General features: G+C 41.1%; 1 protein-coding gene across 1 annotated transcript in view; it reads right to left on the reverse strand.

The window, feature by feature from the left end:
• Positions 1–19,679, reverse strand: part of adkb (adenosine kinase b) — a 280,913-nt gene that overhangs the window by 221,996 nt on the left and 39,238 nt on the right. Inside the window, exon 4 of the mRNA XM_038990637.1 lies at positions 324–402. Coding sequence (XP_038846565.1) covers positions 324–402 — 79 coding nt within the window. The remainder of the gene's footprint in view (positions 1–323; positions 403–19,679) is intronic.

The raw sequence follows: 19,679 nt of genomic DNA on the forward strand, positions 1-19,679 counted from the left end.
GCCTGGCTGACAAATCTAAGGTTGCAACAAGCACACTACTGTAAATTCACAACACAGAGAAACAGGATGCGTCCCAAATGGCACCCTGTCCCTATATAGTGCACTACCTTTGACTAGGGCACATAGGACTCCGGTCAAAAGAAGTGCACTACATAGGGAATATTGTGCCATTTGTAGCACACACACACACACACACACACACACACACACACACACACACACACACACACACACACACACACACACACACACACACACACACACACACACACACACACACACACACACACAGGAAAGAAAAAAGGCCCAGAGAAAAGACAAACCTGGGCTATCTTCACTGAGTTTTGGGTGGAGCCACCTGCATGGTACTCAACTTTGCTCTTCTTTGCAATTTCGTCAAACCTGAAAAACATACATTAGGGAAGGCACAGTAAGTATAGGCTTGTTCATAGTAGATATGTTACCCACGAACCACAGTGTTTGTAAACAGGAAACTGCCCAAAGCCAGAGCTAATATAAGGCCTGCATCTGAAAAGACACCCTATTCACCATGCAATGCATTAGTTTAGTGCACTACTGTACATATGGAATAGGATAGCATTTCAGACTCTACCCTAGTTCACTGGCCAAATACAGCTGACAGTTGTAAGAACCATCTAACGATGGATCTTTAGGTTGTCCACACTGACTTTATATGAAGAAAGTAGGAGTTGTGCTCTGTACTCTAAGATATTTCAGAAACTTTGTTCTGAAGGTCTAGGGGGGTGCAAATGTGGGACTGTCTTCAAAAACAGTCTCAAAGTAGATGTTTTACCTTTTAGAACATAATGAATAAGATTACATGGACAAAAGGGACCTGATCCTAGATCAGCACTCCTACTCAGACACTTTATGAATACGGCCCCTGGAGGCAATGGGTGAAGGAAGAGCGAGTATGGGAAAATCATGTTTATAGGGCCTTGTTATAAGGCTGATGTCAACACTTGAAAGAAACATCACTTAAAACATTTTGGATTTTGTGTTTATGAAGAACAATAAATGAAGTCATAGTAAATAGGCATTCAACAAGATCTGTGGAATAGAGTCAGGGATTGTGTAAAGGGGACTTAAGTCTTAGGAGGAATTAGGAATGACCAAGGAGACTTGTTTAAGTTATCCAACTATCTGCATGACAGAACACTTTGCATATCAGAGTCACCGGGCATACTCTCACATGTTCTGAATTTTATAGCTGATAGTGATTGTAATATAAGTCTTACATAATAAACTTAAAAGGTATTCTTTTTCTACTTGTTCGCATTGTGATGCCCAGGTGAAAGTTCTTAAGAGGAAAATAAACTTGAGAAGCAAAAACAAAATACCAAAAGGAAATGCTGGATTGTGTTATTTGAGATACTTAACCACAAATGTTACTAGAGTTGAGAAGCGGGCCAGTCACTTAACTGGCAGCTTGATAAAAGCCCAAAATGTTTTTTTCCCCCAAACATATGTTTGTACTTACTCATTAAAGCATGTTGAGTAGTGAAAGGTATTTTTATCCAACAAAAAAAAATCTTGGTCACCCAAGAGTTGTCCTGTTTTTCAACCAATTGATTGGTTGAAATGTTTAAACTTTAATTTCCCATATATAGACACACACCCTATGTGTTTGAAAAAATCCACTACATATACAGTGTTTATCTGATGCTTTAAGCACACTTTGATCAAATAATTGAGACACAAATGACTCAAGAATGAGCCCGACGTTCACACTGTGTTAAAAAATGACAGCGAGTGCTCTGTCCGTGCCGAAGCAGCAACATTTCAGCCATTTTGTTTTTGTACTTGGTTCAGAATGAAAAGTTCTGCTACCGAAATCCCTAATTTGTTAATGAAAAACATTCCCTATTCCCTCAACCCTTGCGCTCTTTACATGAAACATGTAAGCATCGCATGCATGTGACCTACAGTGGTTACTCCTTTAAAAGTTGCGAGCTTACACCGCGGGACTTAGAGGTACCCAGTGTCACGGCTTCATTGCTCCAGAACACCACAAGGGGGAGTTAGAGCACTCATTATGCATTTGGGTTCCAAGGTTTTTATATGACCAATCATATTGAGTGGTTCCATTGACGAATTTGACGCGGGCCACCCGTCCCTGGTGACTTCAGCAAAGGTGGCTGACAAACATTACGGGGAAGGAAATGTATGTAGTTATAACGTCATAACAAGTAGAGCAATAAATGTACAGTTGAGAGGAATATGTTAGTCAATGTAGAGACAAATTAAAGTCCATATATTTTTGTCATGAAGTTAATTTACGAAAATGGCTATTTAGCAAGTTTTTTTCAGCCATATCCAATACCAGGTTTATCAAACTCATTCATTATAGCAAGCAGGGAGCAGGTTTCGAACCCTCAACATTCTAGCCCGAAGTCCAGCACGCTATCGACTGTGCTCAAATGTATTAATTGGGGTTGGGGCCGATTGTGGCTAAAAACACTTTATCAATTGTAATCTTAAACGTGGAAAGGGGGAAAAGTATTATTAGTGTTTCACAAGCGTAGCAGGATGGTCTATTAGCTGAACAATTGACTATTCAACCTTTACTAAAGAATTGTATAATAGTCAAGCTAGGTGTGAACCCCCCCTCCCCAACTTGAGCTAGGTGTGAAACTCCCCCTCCTCCCCAACTTATAACAAATCATTTTCAAGACTATTTAGAAAAAGCAGCAGAGATGCGCAATAGGTTTTTAAGAAAAGGCTATTCTCCACAATGTGTGGATGAAGCTCTTGATTTAGCATTGGGGAAAACACGAGATGAACTGCTACAAAAAAGACACACATTTTCACCCTCCAGACATTATTTCCTAAAGGTCTTAATGATGAAATGCCTATGTATGTTATGTTGTAACTTTGAACATGAATTATGCCCCCTATTTCAGATTACTCTGACGTTTTTCTTACACTGTACCAAATGATTTATTTCAACACTCCTTCCGTGGCCTCAAACTGCTTGCTCTTAAATGCAAGTAAAACTAAATGCATGCTCTTCAACCGATCCCTGTCTGCACCCCCCCCCCCCCCCCCCCCCCTCCCCCATCTAGCATCACTACTCTGAACGGTTCTGACTTAGAATATGTGGACAACTACAAATACCGAGGTGTCTGGTTAGACTGTAAACTCTCCTTCCAGACTTACATTAAGCATCTCCAATCCAAAATGAAATCTAGAATCGGCTTCCTATTTCGCAACAAAGCATCCTTCACTCATGCTGAAAACATACCCTCATAAAACTGACTATCCTACCGATCCTTGACTTCGGCGATGTCATTTACAAAATAGCCTCCAACACTCTACTTAGCAAATTGGATGTAGTCTATCACAGTGCCATCTGTTTTGTCACCAAAGCCCCATATACTATCCACAACTGCGACCTATATGCTCTCATTGGCTGGCCCTCGCTTCATATTCGTTGCCAAACCCACTGGCTCCAGGTGATCTATAACTCTTTGCTAGGTAAAGCCCCGCCTTATCTCAGCTCACTGGTCACCATAGCAGCACCCACCCGTAGCACGCGCTCCAGCAGGTATATTTCACTGGTCATCCCCAAAGCCAACTCCTCCTTCCAGTTCTCTGCTGCCAATGACTGGAACGAATTGCAAAAATCACTGAAGCTGGAGTCTTATATCTCCCTCAATAACTTTAAGCATCAGCTGTCAGAGCAGCTTACCGATCAATGCACCTGCTAAATTGCAACATCTGCATTTTGAAAGTGTATTTTTTTAATAATTATTTTATTACAGTGTTTATTAGGCGACTGTGCAGTCTACAATATATACTGTATGTAGTTAACATGGGACTCATGGGACTTTCAAAATGCAGATGTTGATATAGTTATGGATCCATAACAAATTACTATGGAAATAAATATCAGATTTACAGAAATATTGGAACAAAGTTGTCTGAAGAAGGCAAACAATTTATAATCCTCCAATCCTGTAGCCTACTCCCAACCGTCATGTTGTACATCGCCATATTTTCCATTCCATCTTAACGTAAACCGTGAGGGTTTCGTTTTCCTCTCATTAGACACACCATAATATTAAATCAAATGAATTGAGCCAAATTTCTTCAAATCAATACCATTTACTATGTTATTACAAAAAAAGTTTTAAATTCTCTGGTAATGCCAATATAGAATACAATAGGGAGAGGCGCTAATTCTACAGCGCACTGAAAATTGTTACAAAACCGCGGACAACGACCGCATACAACGCGGGAGAAAGCACGTTATAAAATATTTGATTTATTAGTGTTGCACCATTGCTCATACATAATATAACCATATACAATTTCAGTATCACGTCTTAAGAGTGATGGACTGTGCCATCCCCGTGGCCTCCGCAATGGATTAGACCACTGAGACAGGCATCTTGAGAACCATAAAAATATATATATATTTGCGACTGCTCGACAAAAGAAATCTCGGTCGACCAACAGCCTATCGACCAAACAATGGACCAGTCGACTAAATGAGGTCGGCCCTAATCTGAATTAAACATTCACAGTCCAATTGTCCAATTGTACTCAAATCAAGCTACAGCCCACACAGCCCACAATAAATCAAAATTTTTCTAAATGTCTTTGGCAGATATGCCATTTTGTGATTATTTTATGTTTTTAAAACCCAAGTAAGATTAAAATCCAATTGCAAAGTGTCAGCTTTGACATGTGCATGAATTTCAAGGAGCAATAACCTGACTATCAAGAGACCATACTTCATAAGCTATTAAGAGAGAATGCTTTGGGACTGGGGAATAAACAGTCAATCACTATGCAAATCAACTGAAGAATTACCCTTGGGTTTATCATAGTTACTTGTACTGTAGGGTTGCACATTTTGGGGAATATTCAGGGGTGGAAACTTTACGTGGGAATTAAAGGGAATATATGCAAATTAATATTAATACCATTTAAAATGTAGATGTTTTTGGCATTGCATATATTTACCACATCATATGGAGACAGAAACATCAACCTTTTACCTTATCATAAGTAGACATAATTGCAAACGATGAAATCCTTCCAATAGAAATAAAAATAAAACAATTTAGAACTTTTGAACTTTAATTAATTGAGTTGACTCTTCGCATGGGATGATTTCACTGAACAACTAAAGGGAATATTGAATGATCACTTTCCAACCCTGTTGAGGATGGCTCATTGTCAGGCTCCAAAAGCCTCAAATTTGCCCAGATAGCCACCAACTTTCAACCCTTGTATTGGTCAGCCTGTTGTGTGCTTTGGTGTATGTGTTCCCAAACAAGGACCATTTGCGTACTGAGGTGGCTGATGATGGTGGGATTAAGAAGATGAGGCAACAGGGGAAAGAGCCTCAGATCCACAAAGTCCCTTTCCACCAGGTGGCTGATGAGATATGTTGGCACGACTGCCATATTGCATCTAATCCTTGATCTAATATGATAGAAAATTTCAATTTACAAAAAAAATTACATTTTTGTTTTTTGAGCTTCTAGTCATGAAATCTATGCAGCCTACTCAATCACTTTTTATAGCTACTGTTTACAGACCTCCTGGGCCATATACAGCGTTCCTCACTGAGTTCCCTGAATTCCTATCGGACCTTGTAGTCATGGCAGATAATTTTCACATTTTTGGTGACTTTAATATTCACATGGAAAAGTCCACAGACCCACTCAAAAGGCTTTCGGAGCCATCATTGACTCAGTGGGTTTTGTCCAACATGTCTCCGGACCTACTCAGTGCCACAGTCATACTCTGGACCTCGTTTTGTCCCGTGTAATAAATGTTGTGGATCTTAATGTTTTTCCTCATAATCCTGGACTATCGGACCACCATTTTATTACGTTTGCAATTGCAACAAATAATCTGCTCAGACCCCAACCAAGGATAATCAAAAGTCGTGCTATAAATTCTCGGACAACCCAAAGATTCCTAGATGCCCTTCCAGACTCCCTCCGCCTACCCAAGGACGTCAGAGTACAAAAATCAGTTGACCACCTGACTGAGGAACTCAATTTAACCTTGCGCAATACCCTAGATGCAGTCGCACCCCTAAAAACATTTGTCATAAAAAACTAGCTCCCTGGTATACAGAAAATACTCGAGCTCTGAAGCAAGCTTCCAGATAATTGGAACGGAAATGGCGCCACACCAAACTGGAAGTCTTCTGACTAGCTTGGAAAGACAGTACCGTGCAGTATCGAAGAGCCCTCACTGCTGCTCGATCATCCTATTTTTCCAACTTAATTGAGGAAAATAAGAACAATCCAAAATGGATTTTTGATACTGTCGTAAAGCTAACTAAAAAGCAGCATTCCACAAGAGAGGATGGCTTTCACTTCAGCAGTGATAAATTCATGAACTTCTTTGAGGAAAAGATCATGATCATTAGAAAGCAAATTACAGACTCCTTTTTAAATCTGCATATTCCTCCAAAGCTCAGGGGTCCTGAGTCTGCACAACTCTGCCAGGACCTAGAATTAAGGGAGACACTCAAGTTTTTTAGTACTACATCTCTTGACACATTGATGAAAATAATCATGGCCTCTAAACCGTCAAGCTGCATCCTGGACCCTAAACTACTGAAAGAGCTGCTTCCTGTGCTTGGCCCTCCTATGTTGAACATAATAAAAGGCTCTCTATCCACCTGATGTGTACCAAACTCACTAAAATTGGCAGTAATAAAGCCTCTCTTGAAAAAGCCAAACCTTGACCCAGAAAATAAAAAAAAAGAAATTGGCCTAAATCGAATCTCCCATTCTTCAATTTTTAAAAAAAAAGCTGTTGTGCAGCAACTCACTGCCTTCCTGAAGACAAACAATGTATACGAAACGCTTCAGTCTGGTTTCAGACCACATCATAGCACTGAGACTGCACTTGTGAAGGTGGTAAATTACTTTTTAATGGCGTCAGACCGAGGATCTGCGTCTGTCCTTGTACTCCTAGACCTTAAGTGCTGCTTTTGATACCATCGATCACCACATTCTTTTGGAGAGATTGGAAACCCAAATTGGTCTACACGGACAAGTTCTGGCCTGGTTTAGATCTTATCTGTCAGAAAGATATCAGTTTGTCTCTGTGAATGGTTTGTCCTCTGACAAATCAACTGTACATTTCGGTGTTCCTCAAGGTTCCGTTTTAGGACCACTATTGTTTTCACTATATATTTTACCTCTTGGTGATGTCATTCGGAAACATAATGTTAACTTTCACTGCTATGTGGATGTACATTTCGATGAAACATGGTGAAGCCCCAAAATTGCCCTCCCTGGAAGCCTGTGTTTCAGACATAAGGACACAGTCTTGATATGTTCGTCATGGTTGCAAATGTTCTACTTTTAAACTCGGACAAAATAGAGATGCTTGTGGCTGCAAATGTTCTACTTTTAAACTCGGACAAAATAGAGATGCTTGTTCTAGGTCCCAAGAAACAAAGAGATCTTCTGTTGAATCTGACAATTAATCTTGAGGGTTGTACAGTCGTCTCAAATAAAACTGAAGGACCTCGGCATTACTCTGGACCCTGATCTCTCTTTTGACGAACATATCAAGACTGTTTCAAGGACAGCTTTGTTCCATCTACGTCACATTGCAAAAATCAGAAACTTTCTGTCCAAAACTGATGCAGAAAGATTAATCCATGCTTTTGTCACTTTTAGGTTAGACTACTGCAATGCTCTACTTTCCGGTTACCCGGAAAAGCACTAAATAAACTTCTGTTAGTGCTAAACACGGCTGCTAGAATCTTGACTAGAACCCCAAAATTTGATCATATTACACCAGTGCTAGCCTCTCTACACTGGCTTCCTGTTAAGGCAAGGGCTGATTTCAAGGTTTTACTGCTAACCTACAAAGCATTACATGGATTTGCTCCTACCTATCTTTCCGATTTGGTCCTGCCGTACATACCTACACAAACGCTACGGTCACAAGACGCAGACCTCCTTACTGTCTCTAGAATTTCTAAGCAAACAGCTGGAGGCAGGGCTTTCTCCTATAGAGCTCCATTTTTATGGAATGGTCTGCCTACCCATGTGAGAGACACAGACTCGGTCTCAACCTTTAAGTCTTTATTGAAGACTCATCTCTTCAGTAGGTCCCATGATTGAGTGTAGTCTGGCCCAGGAGTGTGAAGGTGAAGGGAAAGGCACTGAAGCAACGAACCGCCCTTGCTGTGTCTGCCTGGCCGGTTCCCCTCTCTCCACTGGGATTCTCTGCCTCTAACCCTATTACAGGGGCTGAGTCACTGACTTACTGGTGCTCTTCCATGCCATCCCTAGGATGGGTGCGTCACTTGAGTGGGTTGAGTCACTGACGTGATCTTCCTGTCCGGGCTGGCGCCCCCCTTGGGTTGTGCCGTGGCGGAGATCTTTGTGGGCTATACTCGGCCTTGTCTCAGGATGGTTAGTTGGTGATTGAAGATATCCCTCTAGTGGTGTGGGGACTGTGCTTGGCAAAGTAGGTGGGGTTATATCCTGCCTGTTTTGCCCTGTCCGGGGGTATCGTCAGATGGGGCCACAGTGTCTCTCGACCCCTCCTGTCTCAGCCTCCAGTATTTATGCTGCAGTAGTTTATGTGTCGGGGGGCTAGGGTCAGTCTGTTATATCTGGAGTATTTATCCTGTCTTATCCGGTGTCCTGTGTGAATTTAAGTATGCTCTCTTTAATTCTCTCTCCATCTCTCGGAGGACCTGAGCCCTAGGACCATGCCTCAGGACTACCTGGCCTGATGACTTCTTGCTGTCCCCAGTCCACCTGGCCGTGCTGCTGCTGTTCTGCCTGCGGCTATGGAACCCTGACCTGTTCACTGGACATGCTACCTGTCCCAGACCTGCTGTTTTCAACTCTCTAGAGACAGCAGGAGCGGTAGAGATACTCTGAATGATCGGCTATGAAAAGCCAACTGACATTTACTCCTGAGGTGTTGACCTGTTGCACCCTCGACAACCACTGTGATTATTATTATTTGACCCTGCTGGTCATCTATGAACATTAACATCTTGGCCATGTTCTGTTATAATCTCCACCCGGCACAGCCAGAAGAGGACTGTCCACAGCTCATCGCCTGGTTCCTCTCTAGGTTTCTTGCTAGGTTCTGGCCTTTCTAGGGAGTATTTCCTAGCCCCCGTGCTTATACACCTGCATTACTTGCTGTTTGGGGTTTTAGGCTGGGTTTCTGTAGAGCACTTTGTGACATCAGCTGATGTAAGAAGGGCTTTATAAATACATTTGATTCGATTTGAATCCCATAGCCCTTGCTTGGAAGTGTTCGCCAGACTGCCAAGAACCTTGCCCTCATCCAGGCCAAGGTGGCGAGACACAGTAGTGTTGACACCATAGGCCTTATTGATCTCTGCACCAGACAGGATGCTCTTGCCAGCATACTTGGGGTCCAACATGTACGCTGCAGCGTGTATGGGCTTCAGGCAGAAGTCATCACGCTTTTTGATGCATTTCAGAACTTCAGTTTCCTCTGCTTGGAGCAACAGTGAAGTAGGCAGGGCAGTACGGATTTCTTCTCTTACATCTGCAAGCAGAGTCTGAACATCAGACAGGATGGCATTGTCTCCCTCAATCCGTGCAATGGCTACTGCTATAGGTTTCAGGAGTTTCAGGCTGCTTACCACTCTCTCCAAAAATACATCACCCAGGAAGATTCTCTTGATGGGGCTGTCCATATCGGCAGACTGTGATATGGCCATTTCTTGGAGACTCCTTCCCCTCCAGGAGACTGTCAAACATGATGACAACACCACCCCAATGGGTGTTGCTGTGTAGCTTCAAGGTGGTGCTCTTATTCTTCTCACTTTGCTTGGTGAGTTAGATTGCTGCTATAACTTGATGACCCTTCACATACCTAACCATTTCCTTGGCTCTCTTGTAGAGTGTATCCATTGTTTTCAGTGCCATGATGTCCTTGAGGAGCAGATTCTATGCACAAGCAGCACAGCCAATGGGTGTGATGTGAGGGTAGGACTCCTCCACTTTAGACCAAGCAGCCTTCATGTTCGCAGCATTGTCTCACCAGTGCAAATACCTTCTGTGGTCCAAGGTCATTGATGATTGCCTTCAGCTCATCTGCAATGTAGAGACCGGTGTGTCTGTTGTCCCTTGTGTCTGTGCTCTTGTAGAATACTGGTTGAGGGGTGGCAATATAGTTAATTATTCCTTGCCAACGAACATTCGACCACCCATCAGAGGTGATAGCAATACAGTCTGCTTTCTCTATGATTTGCTTGACCTTCACGTGAACTCTGTTGAACTCTGCATCCAGCAAATGAGTAGATAAAGCATGTCTGGTTGGAGGGGTGTATGCTGGGCGAAGAACATTCAGAAATCTCTTCAAATACACATTGCCTGTGAGCATCAGAGGTGAACCAGTTGCATACACAGCTCGAGCAAGACATTCATCAGCATTTCTCTGATTGCGTTCCTTCATTGAGTCAAAAAAACTTCTGATTCCAGGAAGACCATGAGCTGTTGCTATCGTCTGATTCATCATTTTCACCTCGAATAGAAGTAGAGGGACTTTTGTCAGAGGTTGTTTGTTGTGAGCGGCTGAGGGAACTTCATGCACTTGGCCAGATGATTCTGCATCTTTGTTGCATTCTTCACATATGATTTGGCACAGTATTTGCACATGTACACAGCTTTTCCTTCTACATTAGCTGCAGTGAAATGTCTCCACACATCAGATAGTGCCCGTGGCATTTTCCTGTAAAGATTAGAAGAAGAAAAAAGGTAAAAAAACAACAAATACAATTCTATGTACAGATAAATAGTTAAGCAGTTAGATTAAACAACTCCTTTGTAAGATAAATGTTTTAAAATGAAACATGTATGGAAACAGGTGAATTAACACTCCTTAGTTAGCAGGCTCAAGCTAAAACCAACATGGTTGCAAAAACTAATTGTTAAGTTAGAAATGATTCAAACACTTTGCTGTAGGCTACTATTTACTAAATATTATGTATATGTCACATAAAATATATTCACCCCACCCAGTATTGTAATCAAAACTTACCAGAAAGCATGTAGTCTTTGGCTCAGACAGTGTAGTAGTGTGGGCTCAATAGCATATCATAAGTGTGCAAGATCTTGAGAATCAGCTGTACATGTGATGGAAGAATGCCCTGTGCATGCAGAGGGCTGCAATTCCATTGAATTGGGGATAGTTTAACCAAAATATGCCACAAGACCTAGAATTGCCTGTGTGTATCCCACAAAAAAAGGTTTACTGTTATAAGCTAACTTTTTTGATGAATTTAAGCAATATTCCCAAAAATCCTGGCCTTAACTCCCATGGAAAATTTGCGGAAATTTATAAGAAAGTTTCCGACCCTTTGCAACCCTAGTTACTTGTATCATTATTGCGTTCCCCACTCTTGTCAATATCCCAATCTAAAATAACTAAGCCTATTTCATGCTTACACAATACACACACAGCTTTGTGTTAAATCTACAACACACAGCGAGTAAACCTATTCCAGGATGGACTTATCTGGTCAGCTGTGAGGAGAACATTAATAATATGAATTCCCCACATCTTTCACACACACAGCCTCCCTGAGGCCTTGGCTATTGAAAAGTGCCCGCCCAGAGAGAAGCTACGTCCCAAGTGGCACCCTACTCACTACATAGTGCACTATTTTGCCCAGAAGCTCTAGGGAATAGGGTGCCATTTGGGACACAGTCAGGCAGACAGACACAGGCAGACAGGCACAGACAGAGAGAGATAAACATATGCCAGGTCGTGAGCAGAGCAACAGGCCCAACCCCCCAATAATGCCCCCCGCCCCCCATCCTGCGACCTAAAAGGTATGTATCAGATACTCAACATGCTCTGTTCACACCTACTGTTATGGTCCGGGCATAAACCACACAAAAACAACACTAGAAATCATGGAACACAAAGCTTTAACTTTCTCATCCTGGAATATACAAGGTCATCTTCCTTTGGCCTAAAGAGTAGGAACCCAGACTTCAAAGAAATACAGACATTTTCCTCCTACAAGAAACATGGTATAGAGGAAACAGACCAACTCGTTGCCCTCCAGGTTACAGAGAGCTGGTAGTTCCATCCACCAAACTACCAGGTGTGAAACAAGGAAGAGACTCAAGGGGAAAACTAATTTGGTATAGAGCAGACCTAACCCACTATTAAATTAGTCAAAACAGGAACATTTTACAGCTGGCTAGAAATTAATAAGGAAATTATCTTAACAGAGAAACATTTCCTCATGTGTGCTACCTATATCCCCCCAATAGAATCCCCATACTTTGACAGCTTCTCCATTTTAGAGGGGGAGAGCAACCATTTCCAGGCCCAGGGACATGTACTAGTCTGTGGCGACCTAAATGCCAGAATTTGACAAGAACCTGACACTCAGCACATAGGGGGACAAACACCTACCTGGAGGTGACAGTATTCCCTCCTAAATATGACTCCCGAGACAAGTATGACAAAACAGCCAACAAAAATGGGTCACAACACCTGCAGCTCTGTCGCATGCTGGGTCTGTACATAGTCAATGGCCGGCTGCGAGGAGACTCTTATGGCAGGTACACCTACAGCTCATCCCTTGGCAGTAGTACTGTAGACTACTTTATCACTGACCTCAACCCAGAGTCTCTCAGAGTTCAGTCAGCCCACTAACACCCCTATCAGATCACAGCAAAATTAACACAACAATGACAAATGGTTTGATGAGGAATGCAAAAACCTAGGAGAAATTGAGAAACCTATCCAACCAAAAACATAGACCCAGAAAACCTGAGTCTACGCCTTCCCTATGGTGAATTACTAAAACAATACAGAAACACACTACAGAAAAAGAAGGAACAGCACGTTGTAAAAAGAAGGAACAGCACGTCAGAAATCAGTTCAATGTAATTGAAGAATCCATAGAATCTAACCACTTCCGGGAAAATTGGAACACACTTGTCACGCACTGACCTTAGAGAGACTTTTTATTTCTCTATTTAGTTAGGTGAGGGTGTGATGTGGGGTGGGCATTCTATGTTTTGTATTTCTTTGTGGTTGGCCGAGTGTGGTTCCCAATGAGAGGCAGCTGTCTATCGTTGTCTCTGATTGGGAATCATACTTAGGTAGCCTGTTTTCCCACCTATGTTGTGGGATCTTGTTTTTGTTAGCTCTGTGTAGCCTGCAGAACGTGACGTTCGTTATTCTTTTTGTTGTTTTTGTTTGGTGTTCTGAGTAATTAAAGAATCATTAACTCACCACGCTGCACCTTGGTCCACTTCTTCAGACGAGCGTTACAACACTAAACAAACAACTCGGAGTGATCTATCCAAAACAGAGATGTGTGGAAAAACCACTTCAAATATTTTTGTCTCTATAAAAAAGAAAAACAACATATACATGATCAATTACAAATCTTAGAATCAGCTATTAAAAAGACTACCAGAACCCACTGTATTCTCCAATTACATTGAATGAACTATAGGACAAAATACAAACCCTCCATCCCAAAAAGGCCTGTGGTGTTGACTGTATCCTACATGAAATTATACAGACCATAAATTCCAATTGACTATACTTAAACTCTAACATCATCCTCAGGTCTGGCATCTTCCCCAATATTTGGAACCAAGGACTGATCACTTTTGTGGATTGGAGTTAAGACAAATTTGATCCCGATAACTACCGTGGGATATGCGTCAACAGCAACCTTGGGAAAATCCTCCGCATTATCATTAACAGCAGCCTTGTACATTTCATCAGTGAAAACAATGTACTGAGCAAATATCAAATTGGCTTTTTACCAAATTACCATACGACAGACCACGTATTCACCCTGCACACCCTAATTGACAAACAAACAAACCAAAACAAAGGCATGAAAGTCTTCTCATGCTTTGCTGACTTCACAAAAGCGTTTGACTCAATTTGGCATGAGGGTCTGCTATACAATTTCATGGAAAGTGGTGTTAGGGAAAAACATATGACATTATAAAATCCATGTACACAAACAACAAGTGTGCAGTTAAAATGTACAAAACACACATTTCTTTCCACAGGGTCGTGGGGTTAGACAGGGATGCAACTTAAGCCCCACCCTCTAACACATATAGCAACGAATTGGCGAGGGCACTATAACAGTCTGCGGCACACAGCCTTCACCCTACTAGAATCTGAAGTCAAATGTCTAATGTTTACTGATGATCTGGTGCTTCTGTCCCCAAGGGCCTAAAGCAGCACGTACACTACCGTTCAAAAGTTTGGGGTCACTTAGAAATGTTCCTTGTTTTTGAAAGAAAAGCACTTTTTTTGTCCATTAAAATAACATCAAATTGATAAATATAGTGTAGACATAGTTAACGTTGTAAATGACTATTGTAGCTGGAAACAGCAGATTTTTTATGGAATATCTACATAGGCATATAGAGGCCCATTATCAGCAACCATCACTCCTGTGTTCCAATGGCACGTTGTGTTAGCTACTCCAAGTTGATCATTTTAAAAGGCTAATTGATCATTAGAAAAACCCTTTTGCAATTATGTTAGCACAGCTGAAAACTGTTGTCCTGATTAAAGAAGCACTACATCTGGCCTTCTTTAGACTAGTTGAGTATCTGGAGCATCAGCATTTGTGGGTTCGATTACAAGCTCAAAATGGCCAGAAACAAAGACCTTTCTTCGGAAACTCGTCAGTCAATTCTTGTTCTGAGAAATTAAGGATATTCCATGCGAGAAATTGCCAAAAACTGAAGATCTCGTACAGCGCTGTGTACTACTCCCTTCACAGAACAGCGCAAACTGGTTCTAACCAGAATAGAAAGAGTGGGAGGCCCCGGTGCACAACTGAGCAAGACGACAAGTACATTAGTGTCTAGTTTGAGAAACAGACGCCTCACAAGTCCTCAACTGGCAGCTTCATTAAACAGTACCCGCAAAGCACCAGTCTCAACATCAACAGTGAAGAGGCGACTAAGATGCTGGCCTCCTAGGCACTTGGATTAGCTAATATAACGTTCCATTGGAACACAGGAGTGATGGTTGCTGAAATTGGGCCTCTGTAGATATAAAAAATAATCATAATAATTATATATATCAACAAAAAAAATTAATCGGCTGTTTCCAGCTACAATAGTCATTTACAACATTAAATGTCTACACTGTATTTCTGATCAATTTGATGTTATTTTAATAGACAAAAATATATGATTTTCTTTCAAAAACAAGGACATTTCTTAGTGACCCCAAACTTTTGAACAGTAGTGTAGATCTACTGCACAGATTCTGTCAGACCTGGACAGTAAATCTCAGTAAGAGAAAAATAATGGTGTGGCAAAAAAGGTCCAGTTGCCAGGACCACAAATTCCATCTAGACATCGTTGCCCTATAGCACACAAAAAACTATACATACCTCGGCCTAAACATCAGGCCCACAGGTAACTTCCACAAAACTGAACGATCTGAGAGACAAAGCAAGAAGGGCCTTCTATGGGATAAAAAAAGGAACATCAAATTTGACAAACCAATTAGGCCTAGGCAAAAAAAATAATTGAGTCAGATATAGAACCCATTGCCCTTTCTGGTTGTGAGGTCTGGAGTCCGCTCACCAACCAAGAATTCACAAAACGGGACAAACACCAAATTGAGAGACTGCATGCAGAATTCTGCAAAAATATCCTCAGTGTAGTGGACTGATACAAGCATGCTTTACTTGGGTGTTAATATTATGTCAGATTATGGGAAACTATATGCTTTGAACTACCCTCTGTGATAAGTAAAATCATTGAAGATCTAGACCATTGGATGCCCCTCCCTATATCTCTTGCAGGTCAGGTTTTTTCAGTGAAAATGAATGTCTTACCAAGACTGCTTTATTGGTTTTCAATGCTTCCTGTTAAAATCCCTGCTAAAACCTTTACTCGCCTAAATGCAGCAATAGGCACATTTTTATGGCAAATTAAGAAGGCTCGGATTAGTCCTAAAAAACTACAGCTGTTCAAATAATTGGGTGGGCTTGGCCTCCCTAACCTTAAATTATATTACTGGGCAGCGCAACTTAATCACATAGCATCATGGATTCAACAACCAAAGGATTTGTCATGGCTCGAAATTAAAGAGTCAATATTGTGATATGCCTTTACATTGTCTTCTCTTTATAGCAGACCCTATTTCTATTGACAGGATTAAAACAAACAAAATGATTACTCTTACATTGAAGACAAGGAGGGAGGTTCCACACCAACATAGACAGCATAGGTATGAAGGTCTCTGGTCAGAGTTCCTGACATATCGTACGGGTCTTATTCTGTCATTTCGGGGCTTTTTGTTTGTTTCTGTTGTTTTTGTGTGGCTTAATCCAAATTGTATACTTATTCAGATGCTTGAAATATTTGCTCTATACTGCCAAAATGTACCCTTAACATGTGAATGTAATTACACTCCGTAGTAAAGACAGCAAAGAGAAAAAAAATATTCTCAGTATACAACGTAAAACACCAAATAATGCATGCAGAGTAGAATTAGGTCGATACCCGCTAATTATCAAAATCTAGAAAAGAGCTGTTAAATTCTACAACCACCTAAAAAGGAAGCGATTCCCATACCTTCTATAACAAAGTCATCACCTACAGAGAGAAAAACCTGGAGAAGAGTCCCATAAGCAAGATGGTCCTGTGGCTCTGTTCACAAACAACAATTAGACACAACCAAATATGAGAAAACTAAAAGATAATTGACAATTGAAAGAATAAAAAAAAATAGCAAACTGGAATGCTATTTGGTCCTAAAACAGAGAGTACACAGTGGCAGAATACCTGACCACTGACTGACCCAAACTTAAGGAAAGTTTTGACTATGTACAGACTCAGTGAACATAGCCTTGCTATTGAGAAAGGCCGCCGTAGGCAGACCTGGCTCTCAAGAGAAGACAGACTATGTGCACACTGCCCACAAAATGAGGTGGAAACTGAGCTGCACTTCCTAACCTCCTGCCCAATGTATGACCATAGAGACACATATTTCCCTCAGATTAGAAAACAAACCCAATTTTGATAAAATTCCATTCTACTGGGTGAAATACCACAGTGTGCTATCACAGCAGCAATATTTGTGACCTGTTGCCACAAGAAAAGGGCAACCAGTGAAGAACAAACACCTTTGTAAATACAACCCATATTTATGTTTATTTATTTTCCCTTTAGTACTTTAACTATTTGCACATAATATGACATTTGAAATGTCTATTCTTTTGGAACTTGTGTGAGTGTAATGTTTACTGTTAATTTTATATTGTTTATTTCACTTTTGTTTATTATCTATTTCACTTGCTTTGGCAATGTAAACATATGTATCCAATGCCAATAAAGCCGCTTAAACTGAAATTGAATTGAGAGACAGAGAGATTGATCTGCCTGCTGCAGACTAGATGATGGGTCGTATTTGGGAAGATCTACTTATGGCAGTTTTTTTATTTTATTACATTTGTACTGAAAATGTTCAAACGTGTTGATCTGAAAGTGTATTTACGCCAAGGAAAATGGTGATGACATGGTGGTAAATTGTCTAATACAAGTCTAGTTTCCACCGGTTTAACGTGTAACACCACCTTAAATGAACTGAGTCAGAGGAGCCATTTGGAAAATGGAATAAGAAAAATAAATAAAAAATATGCTATTTATCACATGCTTTATAAACAACAGTAAACTAACAGTGAAGTGCTTACTTGGGGGTCCAATCCTGTCTCGGAGCGCTACAGACAATTCCTTCAACCTCATGGCTTGGTTTTTGCTGACATGCACTGTCAACTGTGGGACCTTATATAGACAGGTGTGTGCCTTTCCAAATCATATCCAATCAATTGAAATTACCTCAGGTGGACTCATATCAAGTTGTAGAAACATCTCAAGTCTGATCAATGGAAACTGGATGCACCTGAGCTAATTTTCGAGTCTCATAGCAAAGGGTCTGAATACTTACAGAAATACCTTATTTACGTAATTTTTTTAATACATTTGCAAACATTTATAAAAACCTGTTTTCGCTTTGTCATTATGGGGTAAGCATCACATATTCAGTGATAGAACTTACAACTTAATTAATTATCAACTTAATCTAAGACATGGTTCACATCCAACAGTGTCACGTAACGAGCCAGTCAGCCAACGTTAGCTAGTTAAACAATGAACAGTGCCAACAATGCCACAGTGCTGGGAGCTAACCAACCATGTTCAATGTTAGCTAACTAGAACAGCAAACGGCTCTGAAATGAATAACATCTGCTAGAGAGCCAGCCAGCTAACGTTAGCTAGCTAACAGTACACTGTAGCTTGAAATGAAACCACTGTCAAATTTAGAAAACGTGTAAGATCTGAAAATGTAGCTAGCTAACGTTAGACTTTTTTATTTGACCTTTATTTAACCAGGTAGGCCAGTTGAGAACAAGTTCTCATTTACAACTGCGACCTGGCCAAGATAAAGCAAAGCAGTGCGATAAAAACAACAGAGTTACACATGGGATAAACAAACGTACAGTCAATAGCACAATAGAAAAATCTATGTACGGTGTGTGCAAATGTAGCAAGATTAGGGAGGTAAGGCAATGAATAGTCCATAAAAGTGAAATAATTACAATTTAGCATCAACACTGGAGTGATAGATGTGCAGATGATGATGTGCAAGTAGAGATACTGGGGTGCAAAATAACAAAAAATAAAATAACAATATGGGGATGAGGTAGTTGGGTGTGCTATTTACAGATGGGCTGTGTACAGGTACAGTGATCGGTAAGCTGCTCTGACAGCTGATGCTTAAAGTTAGTGAGGGAGTTAAAAGACTCCAGCTTCATTGATTTTTGCAATTCATCCAGTCATTGGCAACACGAATATGTAGCAAGGGCCAGCCAATGAGAGCATACAGATCGCAGTGATGGGTAGTATATGGGGCTTTGGTGATAAAACGGATGGCACTGTGATAGCAAATTGGATGTAGTCTAAGTAGAGTGTCGGAGGCTATTTTGTAAATGACATCGCCGAAGTCAAGGATCAGTAGGATAGTCAGTTTTACAAGGGTATGTTTGGCAGCATGAGTGAACGAGGCTTTATTGCGAAATAGGAAGCTGATTCTATATTTAATTTTGGATTGGAGATGCTTAAATGTGAGTCTGGATGGAGAGTTTACAGTCTAACCAGACACCTAGATATTTGTAGTTGTCCACATATTCTAAGTCAGAACCGTCCATATTACTGATGCTAGTCGGGCGAGCGGGTAGCAAATCGGTTGAAGAGCATGCATTTAGTTTTACTAGCATTTAAAGGCAGTTGGAGGCCACAGAAGGAGTGTTGTATGGCATTGAAACTTGTCTGGAGGTTAGTCAACACAGTGTCCAAAGAAGAGCCAGGTGTATACAGAATGGTGTCGTCTGTTTAGAGGTGGATCAGAGAGTCACCAGCAGCAAGAGCGACATCATTGATATATACATAGAAAAGAGTCAGCCCGAGAATTGAACCCTGTGGCACCCCCATAGACTGCCAGAGGCCCAGACAAAAGGCCCTCAAATTTGACACTGAACGCTATCTGAGAAGTAGTTGGTGAACCAGGCCAGGCAGTCATTTGAGAAACCAAGGCTGTTGAGTCTGCCGATAAGAATGTGGTGATTGACAGAGTCGAAAGCCTTGGCC

Source organism: Salvelinus namaycush, chromosome 4, assembly GCF_016432855.1.
Source record: "Salvelinus namaycush isolate Seneca chromosome 4, SaNama_1.0, whole genome shotgun sequence".
NCBI classification, from domain to species: domain Eukaryota; kingdom Metazoa; phylum Chordata; class Actinopteri; order Salmoniformes; family Salmonidae; genus Salvelinus; species Salvelinus namaycush.